This window comes from Netta rufina, assembly GCF_964035555.1.
Source record: "Netta rufina genome assembly, chromosome: 1".
NCBI lineage: Eukaryota > Metazoa > Chordata > Aves > Anseriformes > Anatidae > Netta > Netta rufina.
This window is the reverse complement of record NC_140123.1, coordinates 89,827,111-89,843,897: the sequence shown is the minus strand read 5'-3', so window position 1 is coordinate 89,843,897 and position 16,787 is coordinate 89,827,111. Positions and strand designations below refer to the sequence as shown.

General features: G+C 36.8%; 1 protein-coding gene across 2 annotated transcripts in view; it reads right to left on the bottom strand.

Moving 5' to 3' along the window:
• Positions 1–16,787, bottom strand: part of USP9X (ubiquitin specific peptidase 9 X-linked) — a 101,827-nt gene that overhangs the window by 57,999 nt on the left and 27,041 nt on the right. For both annotated transcript variants that reach the window (XM_084304235.1, XM_084304234.1), the window contains exons 3-11: positions 15,386–15,531; positions 14,992–15,071; positions 9,994–10,106; positions 9,005–9,223; positions 7,830–7,945; positions 7,309–7,560; positions 7,094–7,232; positions 5,351–5,503; positions 133–237 (exon numbers count right to left, since the gene is read on the bottom strand). In XM_084304235.1, coding sequence (XP_084160361.1) covers positions 133–237; positions 5,351–5,503; positions 7,094–7,232; positions 7,309–7,560; positions 7,830–7,945; positions 9,005–9,223; positions 9,994–10,106; positions 14,992–15,071; positions 15,386–15,531 — 1,323 coding nt within the window. The remainder of the gene's footprint in view (positions 1–132; positions 238–5,350; positions 5,504–7,093; positions 7,233–7,308; positions 7,561–7,829; positions 7,946–9,004; positions 9,224–9,993; positions 10,107–14,991; positions 15,072–15,385; positions 15,532–16,787) is intronic.

Genomic DNA, 16,787 nt, shown 5'->3' with positions numbered 1-16,787 from the left:
ATTGTTGCTATATACAGAAAAGCCTTTTAACACAAGAAAACTGCCCACATAAAGAACATGTTGAACGAGTCACAAATCTGCAGCCAACTTCACAATCCATTTCCTGAGTATAGTCAAAACATGCATAATTACCTTAAAACAATCGAACAGATGATCAAGCTGTTCAGGAGAGAAATCCCAAGCTAATTTTGCCAGGAGGTCATGTACATTCTTTACAATGGCTTCATGTTTTCCTGCCTGTCAAGAAGACAAAAAGAATTGACCAACGTTTGTAACAATCAATATTAACTCAAGTAGTACGACATCCTCTATTGGTTTTACAAGAAGGCTGTCTGAAGTGCTCAGCAATAATAGCTGATGTTGTGGGAGCAGCGTCAAACTGGTATCTATTTCACTAGGAAATCATATTATTAAAGTTTGCCTTGTATGTGTAACTATTTAAGAAGTGTGTGCATTGTGCATGTACACAAGTATTTATTTAGAATTATGACTACTGCAGTCACAATATTTATTTTTTAAATCTGGGATGGTAAAATGAAGTCTACACCAGCATTTAAATTTACAAATCGGTATTTTCTCCTTTTTTTTTTTTTTTTTTAAAAAAGGAAAGGACTCAAAATCTACTTTCGATGAAATTTCACTGAATTTCGTTTAAGCTGCATTTTCAGTATTTCCACATGATTTCTTAGGCTAAAATATTTCTTTTGTGCTAGCAGATTCATGAACAACTTGTTAGCCAACAGCAGCTTATAACCTTATAAAATCTATCAACCGAACAACTAATGGCAAAGTCGAGTTATATACTAGATAATATTTTATATTAGGTTGGCCTATATCACAATTTTGACATTTAAGAAGCAAGACAATACAGAAAAAACAGCTAGCTGAATTTTGACTCTGGGTGAGAAGAACATTTCCTTCCTATAATTCCCAGCAGGATAGCACATCTTAAATCCACAATCATGAAAAACAACAGTTTTGGACTATATGTATCAGTAGCTGCTCTACCATAGAAAAATTTCCTCCAAGTGCAGAATAAAATATGCAAGACAGAAAAAAAAATCTCTGATGTAATTAATCTTTTACAGTATTAAAAATACATGCTTGAGCAGTTTTGGAAATAATTTCCTTCTAAAAGCTCGCATCAGTAGTTCACTTAAAAACAACAAAAACAGCCGCTTATGTACTGTAGAATTCTTGTGGGCCCTAAATTTACTAAAAAACAAAACAAAACAAAAAAACAAGTAGCAACATTCATTTTCATGTTATCAGTCAGATTATGAGAGAAAGAATTACTAAACCAATTATACCACTCAATTTTGCAAAACATCTCCTATTTTTATTGTCTTAGCAGTCCATTTTCTGGATAGAAAGAAAAACTGAGAGCGTACAGGACAGAAAAAACATCTCTAGTGTAACATATGAAAGGAGAAGCACGTACTGAGCTGCACAACACAGCAAGAGGAGATACAAAACCTGGTGTGTGAACTGTGAGCTTACTGTATGGAAACAGGGAAGCCTATTTAGAGTTCCAGTTAAATGCTCTAGAATGTAAGTAATAAAATCTCAACACTAATCTTTGCGATTTTGTTTCTTGTCCATCTGGATGAACTCCTGTAACTCAACAGGTTGCAACTTAATTCTTGCCTTTAGAGACTTCAACATTATTCCTTGAATCAAACATATTTGTATTTTGTAAACACTGTCTTCATAAGATCGGTAAAACTTAAAGCTTATGTTGCCTTCTAAGGCCAAAAGTAGCATATTTTTATTACTTCTCATGGACTACTTATTTTTATTCCAGTTGTATATTGAGATTCTCAGGGCACTACTGTATCATTAACCGTAAATTTGTGCATGCTCACCCTCTAAACCCAGGCAAAAACATAATGGCTCCAGTCTGAAAGCAAAACCACATCAGTACTGCACTGAGTCAGAGCTAAAATAGCCTGCCTGTTATATAAAGCTACACAGTAAATCAACTCCCGCTACCGAATTTCATGCTCCAGCTGCTCTTAGAGGCAATCATTTAATAAGAAATGCTAAAAACAACTAAACATGCGAAGTAGTGAACATGGAAAAAAAAAAAATCTATATTAGCAGACTTGGCTATTCTTAACCCCGACCCTCCCCCCCCCCCCTTTTTTTTTTTTTTTTTTTTTTTTTTTTAAGTCTGTTTTAATTTCATGGCTAAAGGCGCAGTGAAAACATCTACCCGAGTAAGGCCTACTGAATCCTATTTTCAATGGAAAAAAAAAGAAATGCAAAAACACAGAACAAACCTGCAAGTGCACCGTGGCAACAATCTAACTGAAAGCAAGAAAAAAAGTGAGCAGAGTAAAGCAGATTTGAAAGCATGGAAGATTTATTCCTATACTTATTTTCTAACTGTTGCGGTGGGCTATCCCTGTCTTTTAAGGGTTGCACCACTTGTTCATACATTTCTGGAACAGCAGAAGTATGGCTTTAACTTATCCACAAGTTCCTGTTTTCAGGGCCTCTGAGTAATATACTTAACTGACTAAGATTCCCTCTGCCCAAATTTTGGTTACTTTTTCCTATAGAAGGTGAGGCTCTAATATAGCTAACACAAGCCTACAAGTAGCATAATTACTTCTCTAAATCTTTCCCCACTGCCCAGATTTCTTACACAGACAATCTGGAAACCAAACAATATGATCACCTTAATTCAAGTGATCCGTGATTGCTTTGAGTTACAAGATGTATTTTTTTTTACATGATATTTGAGGATAAGTAGGAAAAAAAAAAAGTCTCAAGTTTCATCCTATGTAGTTACTATCGTGCTGGAACTGAAGTCTAGAGATTATGAAGTTGAAACATCAGAGATGTCAAGTCAAGCTGCCACTACACTGCCTGCAGTCCCAAGTGCTTTAAACAAACCTGGACAGGGGGTGCCTGAATATGGACACCTATAATCTGTTTAAGTCAAACTGTTAAAGTTCAGAAGACTGTAAACACGTATTAACAGGGGGTATAGTAGTACCCAATTGCTGTGTTAGCCCTCTATCTTGAAAACAGGATTTAGCCTTCCCACACTTGACCTGACTAAAGGGCTTGTACAATTACGTTAACAATTTTACTACCAATTATTTATGAACAAGGATATGTGCTCTCACGCTTATTTCTATCCTAAAACTACCCTTCATTTTCTGTATATTTTCTGTATACTCAATATTTAATAATCATTATGTCTCTTCAACTGCCCTTTATGGGATCTAACTCATGCAGCCCAAAACTAGAAAGCCAATTTTCACTGATCATTTAAGTAATCAAGTGAATATTCAAAAAATGACAAATGAAAGCATTTGCTGTTAAACAATTTCCAGAACAGTCATTATTGTAAGCCTCATTAATAGCTCCCTGCTCAGGAAAAAAAAAAAAGTGAGTAAAAAAAAAACAACAACAAAAACAAACACGTGAAACAACTGTAGCAAATTTAGAGAATAACAATCTATATTTTTACTGTATTTTAAAACATTACATTTTTTTTTTTTTTCATAATTCAGACTTTGCTCAACTTTGGTGTTTCCTGAAGACTTACCAACAATAACGATCACAGAATAAAGTTGAATCATAGAATAAATTAGTTTTAGCTGAAGCAGACCTACAAAGACTGAGTCCTACTGTCAGAGTATTTCAGGGCTGACCCAAAGTTAAAACATATCATTAAGGGCCTTATCCAAATGCCTCAAACACGGACAGGCATGGGGCATCAACCACCTCACTAGGTAGCAGGTTCCAATGTTTGACCACTCTCACTGTAAGAAAGGTTTTCCTAATGTCTAGTCTGAACCTCCCCTGATGTACCTTTGCCCCATACCCATGCAAACTGTCACTTAGATACCAAAGAGAAAAGATGAGCACCTCCCTCTTCATTTCCTCTCATCACAATGTTGTGGAGAGCAATGAGGTTACCCCAAAACCTCCTCTTCTCCAAGCTTATCAAACCCAGTGTCCTCAGCCTCTCCTCACAGGACACGCCCTCCAGCCCTTTTACCAGTTTTGTTGTCCTCCCCTGGACACAGTCAAGTATCTTAACACTTAAGTTTTTAAGTTGTTGTGGTGGTTTTACTCAGGTGGGCAGCCGAGCTCCACCACAACCGCTCTCTCACTCCCCCTCTCCTCAAAGAGGAAGGGGGAGAAAATACAACACAGAGAACTCGAGGTTTGAGATAAGAAAGGTCTAATTAAAGGGAAAGGGAATGGGAGAAAAAAAAACAAACAGAGACAAAAGAAGCAATCAGTCCGCGCGGAAGCACAGAGAGAGGAAAAATTATTCTCTACTTCCCATCAGCGAGCGGTGTTCGGCCACGTCCTGGGAAGCAGGGCCCCAAACGCGTAGTGGTTGTTCAGGAGGAACAGCCCCCTCCCCCACGAGAGCCCCCCCCTTTTATTGCTGAGTGTGACATCAGGTGTTATGGAATATCCCTTTGGTTGGTTTAGGTCAGCTGCCCCAGCAATGTCCCCTCCCCATCACTTGCCCACCCCCAGTCTGCTGGCTTTTGGGGGCTTGGAAGGAGTCCTGATGCTGTGCCAGCACTATGCAGCGATAGACACAACACTGGAGTGATATCAGTGCTGTTCCAGCTACGAGTGCAGAGTACAGCACTGTGTGGGCTGCTGCAGGGAAAAGGTGACTCCAGCTCAGACAGACCCAACACAGTTGTTGAGCCCAGAACTACATAGAACACTGTGTAGGTGCAGCCCCACCTGGAGAGTGACCAGCATTATCCAGTAATGTTCCACTATTTTCTTTAGACCTCCTCCTGCTATTAACATACTTTTAAAAAGCTTTGGTGTTATCTGAAACATCACCGGACAGTTTTAACTCTAGTTGAGCTTTGGCCTTTGTGTTTTCTTCTGTAAATGCAAACTGCAGCTCTGTAATCTTCCTGTGTGACCTTAGAGAGACCATATGCTTTCTTTCACTGCTTGAGTTCCAAAAGGAGTTCCCTACTCAGCCAAGCTGGTCTCCCACCCGGCTTACTTGACTTATGATACACCAGAATTGCTTGCTCCTGTGATTTTATAAGGTGGTTCTTGAGAAGTAACCAGCTCTTGTGGACCCTTAAGCCCTTAAAAGCAGATTGCCAGGGGATGCTGTTCTTTAAGACTTTGCATACACAGATACTTGATCTCTTTTACTGACCACATTTGAGAAGACAATTCTCAGATACAGAATCCTGAAGAAGACCACCACTTGATTTCAGATTTTTCTTCAGCTTTGTCTGGTACCAATCATAAGAAGCACAAGTCTTCCTCTTCTCAGTACATGACATAGAATAAGCTCCTTCTTGCTCAGAAGCAGACTAGCAGCTTAATTCTTTACCTGTGCAGCCCAAATGTTGTCAAGATCCTGCAAAGTGAGGGCTTTCTCTTTGATGACAAAACGAAGAATCTTCTCTAACTTCTCTACATACTGAGGTTGATGAAGACTATCTCTCAACACAATTGATAAAATATTATTCTGCTGGATCCATTCCTGAATATAAAAAGAAAGTAATGCCATCTCAAATTACTGAAGTGCTATCAATATTTAAGCAAATTAAAAAAAATAATAAATCAGACTGTTAAGGATTGTTTTTATACACAATATTCTAATTGTGAGAAACTAGAAAGATTAAGAACAAGAGGAAGGTATTTATCTCTAATTTCCTCTTTTAAAAATATCAGTGCTTTAAGTAATCCAACGTGCCCAACACTGTGATACCTTAAGGAAGATATTTTTTCCTGGCATATTAAAATCATGAACCCTAAGCATAAACAAAAGTTCAGACAAACTCAAAAAGCCAATGGGAAGAACAGTTATGTCTTCTATTCAAGGAACAAAACTTTTCCGATTCAAAATCATTAAATATCAAAACCATTTTAAGACACTTCTAGCTTTACTATGCCCTATAGTATAGCACACAAGAAGGGCATAATCGAAGACTGATGTGTAAAAAGCTTAGATTATTTATGTATTTCCACTTGCATTTTTTTAATGCTTCTAATTGAATTAGAGGCAAATATTCAAACTATTTGAGTAGATACAATTTTTTTCAGTGGTGTCATTGACTGAAAATAGCTTCATACACTTATTTTTTTGTTCCAACTGAAACAAAGCTGTGTGCACTTTGAGCATCAAAAAAGAAAAACATACATAGCAAACTGTCCAATGCAGTGTCCTTCATTACAGATTTAAAATGTTCGATCTAGTCTTGCAAAATATATAAACCTAGACATTTTCATTTAAAAACAGAGGTCTTGTCTGAGATGCCAAACTATAAAGAGTGCATAAGAAAAGAGCTATTTCTCCCTATTGCTTGAAAAGGTCAAATTTAGCAATGATTCCATTCTGCCAGCAGTCCTTCTGCAGATTATAAACCATTAGCTATTTACAATGCTGAGGCAGAATAGTGCAAAAATAACAAAAATAAGTTCTTCTGCAAAGATGAAAAGAGCAAAACTGTTCTAACTTTATACATGCTCATGTTATTTGTTAGTCACATATGCTTTCAAGCATAGAACAGTATCCGAAGTTTGTGAATGTTAAATAAAATCACAAAATGTCATGTCTAGAACTTTCTGTACAAAAGAATACAGATGAACATTTTACTTTTCCACACACTTCAGCTTCTGAAAGGTGGAAAGGAGTGTAATCATTCAGAATTCTGAGTAGAAGAAAATAATTTGAAGCATAAAAAGTGGACTACACTCTTATTTAAATGAACGTTCAATTTTTAGGTACAGTGTCACTGAAGTTTCAAATAAATAACACCTGTTTCATCTATTTTTTTTTCCTTTTTAAACCCTATATAAAAAACATGCTATTCGAGGATCCCTTTTTAGAGCACGTTTTTAGCAGCACTGAAAATATTTCTTAACAGAAGCTTTGAAACAAATACAGCATTTTTCACAGAAAGATAACAATTAAAATGACTTATTACTATGATGCAATACCTACTGTTTACAACATGACAGATGAAAACAAGTACTGTACAAGATCCATCGTATAAGGATCCTTCTACAGTTTAAGTGATAAGAAGGAAGAGAACCTATTCAGTGAATTATGATGAAGAGGAGAACTTACTGCCATTCTTTCAGCTGTGAGCCATTCTTCCTCTTCAGGATTACCATGCCGATGGGTATAATATGACACACTGGTTATTACTTTGTTAACTTCATTTAGTGCGTTCATTTTACCATTGAAAGAAGAAATTTGTAACAACCTGTAAGAGAAATTAAATGTAAGAAGTGTGAAATAAATAGTAATGGGATCGTATCATATTAGGAGTAGCATCTTACCTAAGTATCATTTTTAACCTAAATATTTCTAAGTTTTTTACAGTTTCTTCTTGTCCTGGAACTCTTGAAGCTAAGTTCTTTAGAGATTTGATTATCATTGACAGAGCATCATTTTTGGCTTCATTCTTTGCTTCTTTTTTCAGTTCATCATCTGTTAAATTTTCTAAAAATTGTGGAACCATTTCTATAATTGGAAGGAAGTATTTCTTCACTGTATGTAATGTTAGAAATTCATAACATTGTCCAAATGGCCTAAAAACAAAGAAAAAAGTGATCAAATGCCATAATCAATAGTTGTATAATATTAAGATACTATTGTTATAAATTTATAACACTAAGAAGCAATTTATTCTAGAAACTTAAGTCTCTTTACAAGCACGCGAAACATCAAAGTTAAAGGCAACTAGTTAAGACGTGTGGCAATGGGAGTGCTTCAAAAGACTCAGTTTCGTACTAATTCAATATTCTATTAAACATATTTGGAAAACTTGAACTATGTAACATATTCTTTAAAAACTTACTTAATGAGAGCTGCAATTATCTGAACATTCAATGCTGATCCACTCATGAAGCGATCATGCAAGATCTGAAATCCATTTAATGTGCCAAACTTGTTGATAAGATCTACTAGCCAACCCTGAAATATAATAATCAGTTATTATCTGACTTTTACAAATAACCATCTAGAAGTACTTTTAAGTACCTATCGGTAACAAAATTACTTTAAAAAACTATTTATAGAATAAACTGTTAGAAGGTAACAATTATCAGGGAATTCGCCTATATTGTTTAAATATTCAGTTTTATGGAACTGCTTAGAAATAGACAACTCTATTTTTCCCATTATCATGGCAAACATACTGTATGTTATATATTCAAGGAAATTTAACAAATACATAAGAATTTAAATGCCTGTACTTCAGGCTTGGCTGCTAAATTTCTACAGAAAACAGGATGATTCTGATACTCTTTTCTGGTCCTGGATGTGATAATGCTGCATAAAAATGCAGCAAGAACACAAAATAACATTCTTACAAACAAGGCTAGCAATGCAAGGAAGTCCAAGGACACAGAGTTCTTTATCTTCTGTTCTCACATATCAATAGCTACCAGTTCTACTAAAAAGAAAAAAAAAAAAAAAAGAAAGCAACAAAAATTTAATTCATGCATCTCCTGAATTTATACCAATACCAGTGGGCAAACAATGCTGAAAAATTCAGACCCGAGAACTGAAATAAATTACTGATCTGAACTGCCAGTTGAAAAAAAAAATCCCTAGCTCTCATCTTCTGGAACTCTAAGAAAAGGGAGGGAAAATTCCTATGTTATCACATAATCCCCTCCTTAAGATGTGTCACCAACAAAATCTCATTGAATGAGAAGTTAAATCCATCACCTGGCAAATACAAGCAATCACATTAACACAGTAGGAATAGCATTCCAATAGACTTGTGCCAGTTTACCACAGAAACACAACTCGGTTTCATTGTGGACCAAAGACTGAAAGAGTCAGAAGAGCAAGCATGTATTAAATCATGATTGATCGAAGAGTGAAAAGCAGCACAACATTTTACTGATATACAAAAATCAAGTACACCCCCCTACTCCCAAACACTTCTCTATGGCTACTGGGTAGCTAGGTAACAGTAGGTAATAAAATAAGCATTTCAATATTCAGGGCTGAAAAAGCTGATACCTTTGGTGATCGTGGGTCAGGAGGACGGGCATAAAGTTCATCTTCAGCAAGCTGTACTCCTGCAGGAACTGTTTCAGAGGGACGTGTACCATTGTATAGATGGAATTTGCAGTGAGGATTTAAGGCCATGGCAAGAAGTTCAAGAAGGGGAAACCAATCCTGGGACAGCTTGGCCACACAGAGTTCAACTAGTCGATGGGTGTTGTTAATAATACATCTCTATTAAGAAAAAACAAACAATATGGCAGGTGACTACTCCAACACGAACTATAAACTCTGAACCACTTGCACCTAGCATGCAGAGTTGCATAAGAGTTTTACAATGCTGTACTTACAACTTTGTACTTCCTCCAATAAAGGGTTTAAAAAAAAAAACTTATATCTGTTTTCAGCTAAGAAGATAATTTGGGAAAAAGACCCAAATATTTTTGGTTATTTGAAACACTCACAAATCAACACTGAACTACTGACTTTTCCTTCTTTCACCCATCCCTCTCACAGATTTCAATTTGCTTATCAAGATCTTTACAGTTTCTCATTTGGCACATGACCAACTGTCCAAGAGGCAGCTTTTCACATTCAAGTAGCTGCTACAAACGTTCAGAATTTAAAGACTGATGAAAGCTTTTACTAAAAAAAAAATAAAATGAAGTTTTCATACTATGCACATAAAAATAAGCAGGTCTCTTCTCTATACATCTGACCAAAGACAGTCTTGTGAACAAGAACTGCCATACTGAACATTCAAAGTTCAGTTCCTGTCCATATCATCTTGTGTTTTATTCCCTTCCAAAAACACCAGAGGCAATAAAGGTGAAATAATGATGCAACAAGGGTGATTTTTCCTCCCAAGAGCCACGTATATGAGAACATTTCCATTTCCCAGTTCTGATGATTTCTGACATTCAGTCTCCTCAGTCACAAATGCAGTCTCCATTCTCACTTAAATTATTATGTTTTTCAGAAACAGAACAAACAAAACCACTTACATGGATTTCAAACTTCCAGCCGCTCACTGCCTCATCAGTAAGGATTTTTGTGAAAGATATTGTTAACCCATCTCGAAAAAATCGCTGGCATGCTTCACTTTTGACATCAAGGCCTATTTTAAAAGAAAGAAAAAAAAAGAAAACCAGCCACAACTATTACATATGTAATTTCATTAGTTGTTACACAAACTTTTAAATACTGAAAGTAGTGACTTAGACATCAAAGGTTTGGTGTCCAATGTTTCAGAGTTATTTTTTAAGAGATACTTTGTATGAAGCCAAACTTAGGTAAGATTGAATGGACAAAATAAATGGTGAATTAATGTTCTAGTAAAGACACCTGAACAACTGCACTCCTCTAGCTTATTTTTCAATTATTTTGAAAAACATGATAGTTTTTTGCCATGCTTGTGAAACTAAAGGTATAGTAGCAAAAATCAGTACAGTATTTTCTTTATTTTTATCAAATTGAAGTTCCTCATACTCGCAAACAACAGTACAATAGAGGTTCCTTTCAAAAGTGATCACATAACATCTGTCCTCCATGGTATTATTACACGCCATAAAGACTTTCCAAACTCTCACAACAAGGCTTGGCAGTCTATATGTTTACAGTGGGTGCAGCTCTAGTAACGCAAGAATCTTTGGAAAGTCACTGTTACACCTTGAGAACTACACCAGCATTCTCTCTTCTACCACTACTAGAGGTGCACGATATACACTGTGTAGCCAACTATCAAAAATTCCACATTAGCTTCCCATCTAGCTCAGTCTGACACCTGCACATTATAACATGGACTCTGCCTCAAACTTCTACATTGGTAGTAAACAAAGGACTTTAAGTTAACTTCCCAAGAGTGTAAAGATGACAACTTCAGCCTACATACAAAGAAGAGGACAAGAGAAGGCATCCAAACCCACTCAACTTGACCTAGAGGAAATGCTCCTTTCAAATTTAACAATGAACTTAGTTCTCAAATATAAATTAAAGCATGCCCTCAAGTGATTTTAATGTTCCTCTGAATACCAGTACATTGCACTAAAATCTCTAAAACTTTCAAGTACTTCCAGCACCACCTCCTCCCACAATGGTGGGACAGCTTCAGTCAGCAAGACTTTTCAAATGAAGTTTAGGAACACCAAAACAGATTATGTTTCAAAATGCATTGTCCTTTCTATGTTTCACTGAACTTGGGAAGAAAGGAAAGCTGGAGAACCTTGAAAGGTACCTGCGTAACTAACTCCTGGATATAAAATGACCTTCTACCTTCTTCTACAATGCTCTGTGCTGCTGAAATAACATATGCTACTCATGGAAGGAACCAAGACCGGGTATCTACAAGGACAGGAGAATCAACAAAAGCAAGGTACAGGAAGACAGCAGGGTGGGAGAGGAAGGAGCAGCAATCCAAGGGCAGTGAGAAGAGAAGCAGCAGTTCTATTAGTCACCTGGTATCTACTGCTTGAATCAGATTCAATATCATTAACTCTTAGGTAAGACCACAAGCAGCCCTTTCTCGCTCATTTTCCAAATTCTGAAGGCAGAGAACGATGAGGAAGAAAACAAGACAGAATTGCATGCATGCAGCTCTGAGCTGTGTATTCAGAGAAGGGTTGTGCAATGAGAAAAAAAGTAAACATGAATTAAAAAGGCGATGTGCAACATACAGTAAATGCAAGCTGCAATTAGGGGGATTGGAAAAGGAAAAGGTGGAGCACCAAAGCCCCAAGCAGAATCAAACAGCTCCTCTCTAGGACTCCGGATTTCATAACTTCACAGCTGGAAACCCCCAAAACCTGAGCTGGCTCCATGCCTTGTTATGGCACTAGGCCTGCAAAGTCCCCCCTAAACCTGAAGCCTTGGGCAGTACAGCAAAGGATCTTTTCAGTGGCTTGGCAAGGGCTGGCTCAGGCCCTGCAGAACAGAAGATGACCTGGAGCTGATAAGCCCTGAGGAACACGCACTTGCCCATGGAGGCAGTGGCTACACATGGCCCTCGGATTCTAGCACCTTGAAGAACTCTTAATTATCACAAGTATTTATGTTCTGAAGTATTTAAGTATTTAGTTAAGTTCACTCAAGGGTGGTCCAACAGAATTGCAAGTGGACATCCAGAAAGATGATCTTTAGAAAAAGCCTTTTTTTTTTTTTTTTTCCCCTTCATAGGTTCTAGGGCCTGCCCCTCTACTTTTTCACCCTCTGTAAGTCTTTGCAATTCAACAAAGCCAAAGATTTGGGATAGAAATTGAAGTCTTAAGTTATGTGGTGAAATCTCGTTTCAGTTTCAATAAGCTACAAATTGTTAAATTGCATTGCACCTTGCTTGTGTGTGTTGTGCAGAGATGTTTTGGCAGCATGTTAAAACAGAATGTAAATATTACAAATGACAAAATCCACAACAAAGACAGCAGTAGAGAGCCGATGAGATTTTAAAAGAAAGAATGAAGAATATTCTAGCCTATAAAAAAAACTAACAAGAACCATTTTTTCCCTTATAAATTTATAGCATCCAAATCATTATGACATTTATTTCTGGAGCAAGGCCCATTATTCAAAACACTTTGTAAGCATTCCAGAATTATGTGAAAATAAACATCAGTATGGCTGTTCAATGCTGTTTTTCAAATAGAAACTCCAGACTATCACTTGATAGTCTTATGGCTTGCTTAATGAAGAATAATTCATTGATGTCTACACATAAAGAGATAATCTTCCATAAAAGCACGCATTTGCCAGGAATAATGCAAGTCACAGTCTAGACAGGATTCATACTACTCTGTCAAATTTGCTCCTTGCACTTGAACAGAACAATGATGCAATTTTGTTCTTAATAAGTACTTTCAATTCTGATAAGTTCCTTTCAATTTTAGTTCCTGAAGCAATTTCAAGAGGATGCAAACATCACCATAAAGACAGGGTCACAATGAAAGAAATTACTCCAGAGTCACTCCAGAAAGCCAATGCCCATGGCCACTGGCAACATCAGGAAGAAAAGCTACTTAGGAACTCTAACCACTACAAAAAGGTGCTTGATTAAAAAAATAAAATCAATGGGCTCTAATGAGTTACAGATCATAATAAAAATGTATGCAGTTTAACAGTTGGTTAATTTTCAATTTCTGCTTTCAGTTCTTGTCTTGAAATACAACATCTCAGGTTAAAAAAAACACGTCCATAGATAGGTAGCAAGATGTCCAGTTCCTGATCTTACTGAGGTAGCAGAACACATTTTCCAGTTAAGAAATTTACATAATAATCGTTTTTATTACTTCTTGAAACAGACTGCGTCAGCCAAGTTCTGAATTAGAAAAGCAGGGTCTGTTACAGCAAGTGAGCAACCTACCATATGCCTTGAGAACTGAAACTTGTTTTAAAAAGAAAGAAGTGCCATCTTAGCCACTGCACAACTTCAAGTATCAGGGGAAAAAATTAAATCTATAATGTAACTAACACTATAACAGTTAAAGAGCAACTATTTCTAACAGCTTTCATGGAATGACCACACAAAGGAATTTAGAGGGCAAGAGGAACATTAATTAAATAGCAATGCAGCAGCACTTTTCAGAACTAGACACTGATTTAATAAAATCATACTGTAGCAAGTACATGCTTAGACTTTCACTGTTTTTCAGAGCTTCAAGAGGAAAGAAACAGATGACTGGGAACTTTCAGCCATGTATGATGCTTTTGTGAAGTACAATGATGTTAAGAGTAGCCAAGAATCTCATTCTGCTCATATTACTTCATTGCATTGCGCTGACATGTTTTTTTGTTTTGTTGTTGTTTTGTTTTCATGACCTAACAGCTGGCAGTACATACATCGCTCATAAATAACAAGCAGAAAAAAAATTAAGGCACTGGTAAAGGCTGCATTTTCTTTCTGTAAGTTGCCATTTCTTTTGTTCCTGAACAGGTGTGATCTCTAAAAAAAAAAAAAAAAAAAAAAAAAAATCTACACTCTCCTTAAAATTCCTGCCAGATCTCACTACATGCAATGAAAGCCAATTCCAAATGCAACTCCAGCTGATAAATCAGTGTTAGCAACAGCGTATAATTAACCTATTTTGGATCACCTGGGTGCAGCCTATCTTTTGTTTCTCTAGAGAGAGCTCCAAAGCAAAAAAATACATAGAAAATACATTAGGATAACCAAGAATTTAATGACCACAGCCGGCTTTTTATTCTTGAAACTGCCTAAGAATAACCTTTATCATCATAGAAATGAAGTCATCCTGGTCTAGCTATGTCACAGTAAGGAACAGGCACTTTGTATGTCACTATATATAAAACACGACTGGCTGGTTAAGTATAGATAGCCGAGAACAGTATTTTTATCTGACTTGAGGTATTACATAAATACTGGAGCTACAAATACTGTCCAAAACAACCTTCCAGAAACACAACTTTCCACAACATGGGTCAAATTTGTCAATTTAGCAAACATATACTCAATCCTGATAGGGAACCATCCTAGTTCCAAGTAAGTTAGCTACAGCAAGCAGTATGGCAGAACTACCACTAAGTCATGCTGTTTGATGTTCTAACTTTTCCTCTAATCGTCTCAAAAGCATCTATATGCCGAAGTTGAACAAAAATGCATAGCAAGATATTTGGAAAGCTAGATGAGCAACTTGGTTTTGGAAACAAAAAAAAAAAAATTCTATAAGTGTTAGTATCTGTTATGAAGACCAAACCCAGTAGGTCTGATATCTAACTGAATACAGAGAACAGGTAGGACAGGAATGACAAGATTTTTATTGCTGTGAGCTTCTTCAACCTCGCTAATCATACTGCATAGAGTACCTAATTTCTACCTACATTGATGTCTTTTTTTTTTTTTTTTATATTAAAGTTTCTGCTTTATGAGGGTTCTGCATACCACTCACATCAGGGCTGTAATGGTAATTAAGAACTTTCAAGCCTCCACCAGGAACTCAAATGAATTCATACAAGCAAAGATTTGGAGTGGTCCAATAATCATTGTTTTTTCAGCTTACCTTTTTTACTCAGGTCAATAGCAGCTTCTAGAAGAACTTCTAATTCCCCTTTCGGCAATACAGGAACAACCCATCGAGGCCTATATTCAAAAGCAAAATAAAACAAATCCACATAACTCAATTGTTCTTCTTAAAAATCAGGAATCCTCAATCCTTTGTAAAGCTTTTAATATAGAGTAAAAATAAGCATTTTTAAAAGCCCTGATAAAGACTCCACTTTTCAAAAAGATAATAATTTGAGCCTCTCTTTACAACTCTAATCCAATACAATAAGGAAATTCAAGAAATCCAGTGAAACAAAAGTGCACAAATCCTACTTCTGCTGTCAAGACAGTTGCACAAGTAATCTGCACACACTGGAAAAAAAAAAAAAAAGCATGGAGTGTGAAAGTACCTGTTGATCATGTCATCCAACTTTGCCAGGTCTGTGTGTGGAAATGCAGGCTCCTCATCTTCAAGCTGGGGTGGAGCATCTCCTTGTCCCTGCTCATCAGGCGGGGTAGCTGGGGAGTTCTCATTGGAAGAATCAGGTGAAGATGTCTAAAATTGATGTAGAAAATACTTTTAAGAACTGCGTGTACTCCTGTGCCGCTTATTTTGCCTTCTTCCTTCACATTATATTTCAAAGAATCACTTGAACTATATGCCTATTATCACACAGTGTAATAAAATAATTTTAGATCGATTAACAAAAAATAATAGAAAGCATACAGCATGTTTATTGTTTTATCTTAACGGTTTAAGAATTTATGTACTTTCCCAGAGAGGAATTTTTTTTGAGACTCACTTTCAGTCACCTATCGAGAAGATGAAAACAAACTACCTGGATGCCCTGTTTTTACATATCTTCTGAAGAAAATATGAATAATTTAGGTAGAAAACCTTCAGCAACAGCACAGAAGGATCATGAAAATATTTTCTGAAAACGTTTAAAATGAATACTACTGCAGCTGACTACTAACCAACCTCCAAGCACACAATTAGTTAAGCCCATTTTGATGGGCTGTGCGAACTACAGTGTGTTTTGTAGATGCACATTTATTTGTGCACAGAAACAGTATGGATTGTTTGAAATTTGAAATTGAAAATAAAGGTTCAGATCAGAAGAGCAAGATCAGAAGACAAACGAGGACCAAAAAGACCAAAACCAAGACAAACGAGGACCAAAAAGACCAAAACCTCAAGATTTTTTTTTTTTTAAACACATTATCCTGGATTTGGCTGGCATGGAGTTAATTTTCTTCACAGCAGACCGTATGGTGCTGGGTTTTGGATGTGTGACCACAACAGTACTGATAACACGCCAATGTTTTAGATGCTGCTGAACACTGCTTAGAGTGTCAAGGCCTTCTCCATTTCTCACTCTGTCCCCACAGTGGGTAGCTTATGGCTGAACAAGAGGCTGGGAGGGGACACAGCTGGGACAGCTGACCAAAGAGATATTCCATACCCTAGTGTCATGTTTGGCAATAAGACTGAGGGCAGTTTTTTCCCCAGGGGAGCACCAGGCTGGGGACTAGCTGGGCATCCATTGACTGGTGGTGTGTGATGGCTTTTGCATCACTTCCTACTCCTCCGCCCCTTCACTTATTAAAACTGTCTTCATCACAACCTGCAAATTTCTTCACTTTCTCCTTCCAATCCTCTCTCCCATTCCACATAGATGGAGAGAGCAAGTAACTGGGTGGGAGCTTACCTGTCGGCCCACCACATACATACCAAGGAACAATTCATTCTCAAGAAATAACAAACATTAAATCCTACGATATTAAAAAACCATCACCTTCATACTGCAT